This window comes from Puntigrus tetrazona, chromosome 17 (genome assembly GCF_018831695.1).
Source record: "Puntigrus tetrazona isolate hp1 chromosome 17, ASM1883169v1, whole genome shotgun sequence".
NCBI lineage: Eukaryota > Metazoa > Chordata > Actinopteri > Cypriniformes > Cyprinidae > Puntigrus > Puntigrus tetrazona.
In genome coordinates, this window is record NC_056715.1 from 14,792,165 (window position 1) to 14,802,050 (window position 9,886).

Genomic DNA, 9,886 nt, shown 5'->3' on the forward strand with positions numbered 1-9,886 from the left:
TTTACTTAAAAATTCTGTATGAGTGTATATCTATATATACACATAATAAATATACACAGTACACACACACAAACATTATGTTAATAAAAACTTGGATGCTATTAACTGTAAAACAGCACTATTTCTTTTAGATAGTACTGACCCCAAACCCATGCCACTTTTTAAAACACCATTTTACTGAAATATGTCCTTTTACAAAGATTTTAGATACAGGAGTAGGTTTACACGAGTGCGATATTTCAATAACATCCCTTTGAAACATGAATAGGTCTGAAAATCTTAAGGCATCTCTGAGCAACAGGTTCAAGCAAGTCTCAGATTTGTATGAAGACTGGTCTCTAAGTTCACAGCAAAAATGAAGAACAAACTACAAACAAAAAGAAAAATAGACAGCAACTGCTTCCACTAGAGTTGTGTTAGCCCTTTGTTTTAGCTACCCCACTTTACCGTCTACATCTACACGTGCACAGATAATGTAAACCAAGAGTGAAAACGGTGAAACGGTGGATGTTCACTTGAGAAGGTTCTGGAGCATGGCGGTGGCGTAGGTGGGTCGGGCCTGCTTGCTTTCGATGGCGTTCCTCAGGTACTGGATTCCGCCGCAGCGCTCCCAGATCTCCTCAAACTGGCGCGGGAGGATCTCCGCTCCGCGTTTTCGCGTGAGCCCGGTCTCCTCCAGACTCAGCTCACACATCTCCATGTCGTCCTTACCTGGGTACAGCAAAGGATAAAAGACATCACGCTATGCCTGAGCACACACCTTACATCCGCAGATAAGACTGTTTTCCAGTAACGGTTTCAACTGCTTTATCTTTCAAATCCTGCTTCTATTCTGGGGGAATTCATTGTTCACAGCAGGGGGAAAATTATTGTTTTATCTTATTGAAACATTAGGTAGTGCTGAAAAAGGCTTTTGGTACCTGCCACCAAGAGGATGGGCTGCTTGTCTGGATGAAGCTCCATCTGCCTGGCGATCCAGGGCCCATCAAAGTGAGCGTACCACCAACCTTTTTTCTTGTTCTGGGGGTCTTTGTACTGGTCCGCGGGTCGAATGAAGGGAATGCGAAAGTAACGTTGCTGTCGGTTCATTGCGATCTCTTGCTGCCGGGCTGGGACGGGTGGAGCGGGATTCTGTTGAGCTGAAGAAATAGAAGAGGAAAATTACAACAGTAACTTAGCATTAGAATTAAAGTGTTTGTGGATGTTCTGGGAGGTCCGCCTAGTGTTCAAGCACTTTTAACAATACAGATTATGTCAAAGCACTGAACAGTGATAGTAATGTATAATTACAAGGTTATACACTTCATTTTTAATTAAATGCAGAGAAGTGAAAGTGAAGAGAAAGAGAAAGTGTTCTGGGATTGATTTCTGATCTCTTTTCTGCTCACTCCAGGAATTTATTTTTATTTTATATATATATAAATAATTTGTCCCACCCATGACTTTCACATTTTGTCCCACTCACAAAAACCAGCAGGTAGAGGTCTACTTGAAATTTCAGTTCCTCTCCTGTAAGATTCTGTTACGCTACAGTGACATAGTTTATTTTTTCCTATTACCCCCCCACACGCACACATATATTTCCCTCCCACACTTAGCAATTCAAAAGTTGCAAGAGAACAATACAGACTGCAATCCACTAGATCCAACTCAAATGCTCACCCCCAAGTCTTTAATAACTCTTGCCCACCACAAAGTTGGATTGGACCGATCTGAAAAACCGAGCGGTTGAAAAGGTCATTTAGTGCAACAATAGGTTACAAGGCTGTGGTACATCATCCGAATGAACCTTCAATTTATTATATCAGCACCATATCTCCAAGTAGATGCTTTTGCTTTAAGAACATGTTGCATATCATATTGCGGTCTCTACAGCTCGTGTCGTCTCATTTCAGGTTCTTGTTTAATGTGTCCCTGCACGCTTGTCAAGTCTGACATCACGTGTCAGTGGTTCCGTGTCCTATCAGACACCATGGGAAAACAATTCATCTTTACTATGATACTACGGAAGTACAGTGTTCCCGTCCGTGAGTTCAATGTGATATTCGTAAACCAGTTGTGCTTGAAAGATGGGCCAGTGCTCAGTTGGTTTAGACCAGTTTACACCTCTAAATAACAATCTGTAAATATCATTAAGGTAACGCTTCGTTTTAGGGTGTCCACAATGCAGAGCAATCACCTAGTAAGTACTTAGTAGTAGCAGGTGTGCATAAAACTAAATGTAGCAGTTATGGAACAGTAATTACAGTTTGTAATTATGTAGATGTAACAGGCTGCTACCGTTACACATTTGTAACAGGCTGAGTCTACTTATTTTGCAAAAGTTTGTTACTTAAAAGCTACTTAAAATAAAGTGTATCAAGATTGTACTTAAGTGTACTTCATGTGTATCCATACTTGTCTAGGTGCACCTTAGTTTGATTTAACCCTTTAGTACACAGCTTAAACGCATGTAATACCTTTCTAATTAGATTAAAATGAAAGAATATTGCACAGGCATGAGCTACTTAAAGATTTTGAAAGACTGTCAGTAGCTGTGTAACAAATTCATCTATTACATGTGTAACAGTAGCTGCCTGTTACATCTACATAATAATTATAAACTGTAATTACAGGCCGTTCTGTAACTTAGTTACATGATAAGTAGTTTATTTCATGCATAATTACATAAGTACAGTTTATTTCATGCATAATTACGCTGTATTATGACACCTTAAAATAAAGTGTTGCCATGATAAATATTTGTTTGTTTCATTTTCTTTTGTGTGTGCAAAATATGTTGGTTTACAAATTGCATTGACCGAACGTTACTCGATGTCTGTGTTCTGCTAATGCATATACTAATGCAATATTGTTTCGGCTCTCAACATTACCACCACGCACTGTACGCAGTAGACCAATCATCAAACAGACTGGCTCATCAGACCAATCAGAGCTGAGCAGGCTCATGCAAAGCAAGGGGTTGGAAAACCTGTTGGGAACACCTCAAACCAAATTACGAACATTCCAAAGAGGGGCGCTTTAAGATGTGACTGCACATCTCTCTTCAACAGACTTCATGATTTGATGTACCGTTCATATCTTTTACCCAAATGGTACGTGTTAAACACCAAGGTAGCATTTGTTCAAATCAAATTCTTTACATCAAACCGTCCATTTCTACTTCACACTCACAAAAGTATACTACCCCAGACATAAATGACATCATAAAAGGAAGTACGCATTTTAAATCCGTCATCCCTATAGATCAAATGGCTTCGGAGGTCGGCATAATGTCAGGAAAGTTCTCGGAAAGTTCTCACCACTTCAATATTGACTTTGCAAAGCCAGAAGCCTGATTTCATCTCTCGCGGAGAAGCAGCGTAAGCCCCATGCACCTGATACAAACACTCCACTGTTTGAAGGTAAGACACATCTGAGGATTTCACAACAAGAGAGCCGGAGAGTTTGAAGAGGACCTGCAGGTCACAGAACTCTAAATCTCCTGTTTGTTCTGCACGAGCAAACACTTAAAAAGCACTAAAGTCTTCCAGCAACCAAACACTGTGATGTGCCTTTCAAGTGGGAAAATCAGCGAGAGGTTTGATTTCCTTGAAACGGTAGCGAGTGCCTTTAGATGTGCCTTTAGCTGCCTGCATTATGCGCATGACAATACTAACGCTAATCACAAAATGTGCTGCAAGGTTCTTGAAAAGAACAACAAACAAAAAGTGCACATTCAACCTTGAGAAACTGCCTCGACACACACGCGCGTTCAATAAAAAAGAACTTCAGATGAGTATCTTTCCAGAATAAGTAATATGCTGAATCACCTTTTGCCATTACAAATGAAATCATCAGCTACACACGACTTGTGACGATTTGTATTCTGGCTATTCTCTTGGGGAAACAGGTCATGTCTTACCATAATCAGTGACCGATTTTGGAGCCCTCATCTCTGTGTCTGTATTTCTCTTCTTGTTCTTTGATTTCCAGGCGTGGTACACCTTCAGACGACGATGAAATTCTTCTCGGCACGCTGCCAGCAACTCTATATCTACAAGGGTGAGAGATTACATAGTCAATACTGCATTGTCATGTATAACGAGCAGTTTTCCATGACCTTTTATTTTAAGCATTCGGGCTCATGCAGAACATGAACACGGAGCAGCTATTCGAAAGCCTGTCTACTTTCAATTAAATGAAGACCAGAAGTTTCCTAGCTTGAATGGTTACCTGTATGCTAAACCTAAACTTTTCTTTCTTGAATGGTATTCAAAATAGGATTGTTTATCAGAAAGTTCCTGGAGAGAACTTGCTCTGCAGACTTTAGCTCCAACCTTATTAAACATAACCAGTAACCATTGTCTTCAGGCTCAGTGTGTTGGAGCTGGTTGGAGCAAAACTCTGCAGGATACTGACCCTCCTAGAGCAAGTTTGGTGACCCCTGTCATAGCTGCTGTTTTACATACAATAAAAGTGAATATTTATAAAGAATGTCAAGCTCTAAAAAAAGCACCATAATAAAAGCACTCCATATGGCTTGTGCACTATATTCACTATGGTTATTATTCAAGTCTTCTAAAGCTATATGATAATGAGTAATGTCCTCAGGCAAATCCTCAGATCTTTTTAGTGAATGTGCATATTCAAGCTTTGAACACAAAGAAAAGCTATGAGTGGGGGGTTTACGAATAGAGGGTTTTTTAAATGAATAGCATCAAAATAATTTAAAAGAATATTAAAATATAGTCTATGAGAACTTTTATGGTGGGTTCTTATAGAATTTAATTTTAGAGAGAATTATTCCTTTGAGTCAAGAGACAACTGAAAATTAAACCAACACAACAGACCAAGCCATATCAGCGCAAAAAGACCTTGTGATCAATGGTTCTACTACCACAAAAGCCAAATAAACAAATCTGCAAATAAAAATGAAGAATATATAATGCACTAGAACTAGAACTAGGAAAAAGAAATGTGGATTGAGAGCAAGCTACAAAATTAGTCACTCTGAAAAGCTGCGCTGTCGTAATCTCCATCATGCAAGTTTTCCGTCTTCAAAATATTACATGTCAGTCTCCAAAACGACATACTTTTTTAACATGAACAGTTTTAGGTGAGTGGGAAGTTCTGCGATCAGATCGAGGGGACTGATTGCTCTTACCACAGGAGGTGTTGATGGCGTCTCGCAGCTCAGCGTACTTCCACTTGCTCAGGTCGTACTTCTTCACCCCAGCTGCCACCTTATTGGCCTGCACCTGTGCACCCCTGAAATTGCACAGAGGAGGAGCAATTTTGAGTTTTTCTTAGCTTCATATTTCTCCATAGGCAAAGGTTCTGATCCATCTCCTAAGCTCCTGTTACCAGCTGCTAAACGTTCCCTAGGCCACAGCACAATCAGATGATTAATTGGCCTTCTGCTTACGTAGAGATACATTCTCTCTGAAACTTGTAATGACATGGAAATAGCACAGATCATGCCAAATTAACACCTCACTGAGCAAATTAGATGCAGCCTTGGCAACACAGAGCAGCAACAGTGAAGGCGGTTAATGGCGGTTAACGATGGTTAATGGTGAGCGAGGGAGAGGCCGCACGTGAGCTCTGCAAGGGTTTTTGCAATCTTGACTCCCACGGTGCAGGGAGCTCTAAGCCAATCATAGAAGGGATTGTCTTCTTTACTAAAGATTAAAAAGGCCTGTGAGGAGTCTGTGAGCCGATGACAAAATCATCACCATCCCGATTCTTATGCTAATGGAACCAATAAATACAACAATTCTAGACTTGGGTACTATGTGATCCACATTTTTAGCATGTGGGTTTTGATATAGTTTTAAGGTGGAAAAATAAAGTAAAGGTGACATCAATGTCAGAGTCAAATAGGTCAGTCCCGCTTTAAATGAAGTAACCTTAACTACTGTGTATTTATATAAAAAAAATAATAATTTGGTACAAAACACATGTGTATAAATATGTTTTTACATTGTACTTAAATTTTAAAATACTTGCATGTAACTACATCTGTAATTAATTTCTGTACATTTATAATTACACTGTTGACCCATCTCTTGTACCTTAACCCACCCTTAAACCTAGCCATACCAGCTAACCTCTCCCTGACCTTACCCGTATCCCAACTCGATAGCAGCAGGCGTTATGTAATACAATATGAAAACAAAAATGACTTATTTCTTTAAGGAAGTACCTTGTAGTTAAGGCCATTAATATAAAGTGGGGCCAATTAATCTTTTAGAACAGAGTGAAAGAGTTTGTAATTTAAACGGAGCAAACAAATACTGTACAAATTTAGCTTCGAAAATAGGCAATTGAAAATAGCAATTCAACAAATCATTTTAGATGTGAAGCTTCACTGAAGCTGAACTGGTTGCATGAGATATATTCAAAGTTTTTAATAAATACAAACAAACATTTGTTTAAAAAAATTATGTCAGTAGTGCTTGCCTGTGCAGTACTGGTTGCCGCTTTCCAGGGAAATATGTGTCTGCTACGGTGTTTGGAGAAATTTTCAACAAGTGTCTAGGTTGTTGTTGTTGTTGTTGTTAGGCACCGCTAGGTGCTAAATGTTCGTTACCATGTTTCCAGGGTCACACTACACTAGGTAGTTGCTGTTCGTTTGATTCTGGGTAGTTGCTGTAAACCTATGAGATTTTTTTCACAGCCTAATCGGTCTAGTATAATGGTATGAGGAATAATAATGATGCTATGAAAAGCACGGCTAATGATGAACTCTGATATCCTGAGAGATTGTTGTTTGATTAGGTGACTTCAATAACAAGCTCATAATTCCCATCCTACTCAAGAAAGACCTGCAATCTCTCGAGCCAAATCACTTCCACCGAAGACAATTATTCCAGAACCTGAGGCCAAGATTTAAAGTCATAAAGTGATGATGTCACCCTGCAACCTTAAAGCAAACTTTCTCATATAAAAGCAGTGACAGGACTCCCAGAAGAGACGGAGGGTTGTCAGTGTGAGCGGTGAGTGTGCGTCTGGGAGGAGCTCTTGCATGGCTGAACATGGTGACACTGGATGTAGGGACACTCTGTCGACTCTGACAGCTGTGAAGAGCAAAGCTGCTTAACGGAGACCCTGCGAGAGAAGTCACTGAACCAGCAACCCTGCTGATTAACCCACTCATACAGGTGCAAGCGTGGCGCTAACACAAACACACATAGGGACAGAAATGAAATGTCAACACTAGTGCTGGGAAAGCTGCTCATAACTCAAAGCAGTTAAACAGTCGAGCAAACGTTCAAAAAAAAAGTAATTACTAGATTACAAACTAGTAACAAAAAGTACTGAACTCCATTAAAGCTATCTAAGGGCAAAAGTATCTTTTAAAAATACAACAGCCCAAAATATCTACTTATTAAAATAATGTATCAGTGTTACTGCATATATACAGAAACACACAATTTTTTTTCCATTGCTAAAACTCTTTACAAACTGTACAAGCCAACCCTTTAGAATTATCACTATAAAAATAGAGAGTTAGAGGCATCACTGCTTCGGGTTAATGACTCCACAGCACTGGTAAACTGCCATATGGGGCATTTCCTAAGTGATGTGCAGAGAAGACCAAACAGGCTGATATTTTATTGTGACAGATTTCCCTCTGCTATAAGCTAATTGAAACTGATGACACCAGATGACAGCACAAGGAGGAGGATCATAAACGCACCGCAACAAAATTCTCATTCCTTTTAAAGCGACCCTTAGACGCTAAAATGCAAAGCTGAGTTTCTTTCTCAAGTACCATCATCCAGTTGAAAATGTTTGTGCTGAGAGCATAAATCCAACATATATTCTGAAGCAACATAAATAAATGAAAACAGAGTTGTTCCGCTACTAACATAAAGAGAAAAAGGAAATAAGACACAAATGCATCAACACCTATAAATGGATCAACATTTTTTGTTACTAAAGCACAACATTTTCTGAGGAAAACATGAGTACAGCTTGAGTGTAAAAAATGCTATCACAACAATACAAGTGTTCAGAGTGGTTGCATAGTGGTCTATACCTCTTTTAAATCAATTGTGTGTGTACTGTGAATACATTAGCGGATTTGAAAGTGCTGATATTTAGTGTTGTGGGTTTGTTCGAAGTATGAAGTATAGTAAGAATGATTTTAATAGAACTGTAATTGGTCATCAACGTAGAAAAACAACAAAAAAAGACCTTGGTTACACTGATTCATGCTCATTTTCTGTTGGAAAACACAAATCTACAAATATAACCGTGTACTAAGTCTCTATATTCAATCCAATAACTCCAAGAAAAGAATTTATTTAAGTACTTTATAAAGTATTTAGGTTAATATCAACACTAAGAATTAGCCCATTGTTTACTGTGACTTTCTATGAGTAATCCTCTATCTAGGTTGTGGTGAGATTAGGAGGAGAGTACGTGATTGTGGGTGAGTGCGGTTAGACCGAGTGAAGTGGAAAATTAGGGGGGGGAAAAAGAGGCCTGTTCTAGCTCTTACATCTCTGTGAAGAACCAAACACCTGGGGTACCGTCACTGGAGGGGAGAGGAAGCACAAAAAAAAATTGTGGATGACAACACGGTCTTCTCAGCACCCAGTTAGCACGTGTAATAACAGCAGAACACCCTTTTATTTTATTGTACATAAAATAGGAACAGGCGACACTTCTTTGTCCACTTCCATTAACTAAATGAAATATGAGTCTCGGTGCTGCACCGCAGGCGTCTCGTGTTTCTGTTTACCTGCTTTTGTAGACACACGAGTTGGCCGCAGTTAAAATGATTCATGGCATTTATGTAACGCTGTCTGGCAGAACCTTGTTCTTTGTTTGTTGTTCTGTCGAAACCACGCAGGGGCTTTTCAGATGGAAATCTCCATATAAAAATATCTGGGGTTTATGTGCGCTTTATGAATGGTAACCAGGGCATAACCTGGCGTGGAGTCTTCCTTTGTTTGTTTTCACCCGGTGACGCCGTTTGAGACGTCAACTTTGTTGTTTTATTATGGTGTGTGTTTGTGCGTACCTGCGCAAGCTGGGGTCCATTTGAGCTTCATCCTGGATGAGTTCTGCCTCGCTCTGAGCGATCCTCATGGCCAGCTCTCTGTCCCTCCTCTCCTGCTCAAATACGGTCTGTCTCTGTGTCTCTTCCTCCCGCTCCAATGCCAGCTGCATCTCAAGTTCGGCCTGGAACAAACATTCCCACAAATCAATAACACGCGCACACACAATCTCAACACCTTTGGCGTTTGCCACACCTGTGCCTTCTTTCAGTTCCAACTGGATGGCAACACACAGAGACACAAGCATATAAATGGGTGCCGGCAGGGGTGCCGAGGGTAATGACCACATATTTGAGCTCGGAGCATTGAACTGTGGTGGGCCAAAGAAGAATTCCAATGAGTTTGACACCATCCCTGTTAAAAAAGAAAAGACTTTTGGATGCTTGTTTGTTGGTGCCCTCAAGCAAAACTTTCTTTGAGGAACATTTTCACAACAAAGATACTGGTTTATTTGCTAAATTTAATTGGTGAGCAGCAAGCTAGATCAGAAGCAATCAAGAACTAACCAGTAAAACCCAGCCTGGACCACATTTAGTGGTTTAATGGGTGCAGTTTCTGCCCTGTCAAACAGCTTCACAGTATTCAACAAGAAAGTAACAAAATCAATAATGCAAACTTTAACAATTCTGTAGCTGTAGAAAGACAATTATTCAGCTCCAGTTAGTCCAATGTTGCATACGTTAAGCTCAATAACTGTGTAAACTAATTATTTAAAAAAATTCTATTGGCGATAAGAACCTCAGCTGAAGACAACAGTTTTGTTATTCAGCTTCATTCACCCTCATGTTGTTCCAAACTTGGGTTAGATAGACTCTAATATTATATATATATTA

At 39.7% G+C, this 9,886-nt stretch overlaps 1 protein-coding gene across 2 annotated transcripts in view; it reads right to left on the reverse strand.

Annotated features, from left to right (window-relative positions):
- Positions 1-21: 21 nt before the first annotated feature.
- Positions 22-9,886, reverse strand: part of myo6b (myosin VIb) — a 47,628-nt gene continuing 37,763 nt past the window's right edge. For both annotated transcript variants that reach the window (XM_043263712.1, XM_043263711.1), the window contains 5 exons: positions 9,017-9,177; positions 5,147-5,250; positions 3,905-4,036; positions 921-1,139; positions 22-711 (listed from right to left, as the gene is read on the reverse strand). In XM_043263712.1, coding sequence (XP_043119647.1) covers positions 512-711; positions 921-1,139; positions 3,905-4,036; positions 5,147-5,250; positions 9,017-9,177 — 816 coding nt within the window. In that variant the 3' untranslated portion in view covers positions 22-511. The remainder of the gene's footprint in view (positions 712-920; positions 1,140-3,904; positions 4,037-5,146; positions 5,251-9,016; positions 9,178-9,886) is intronic.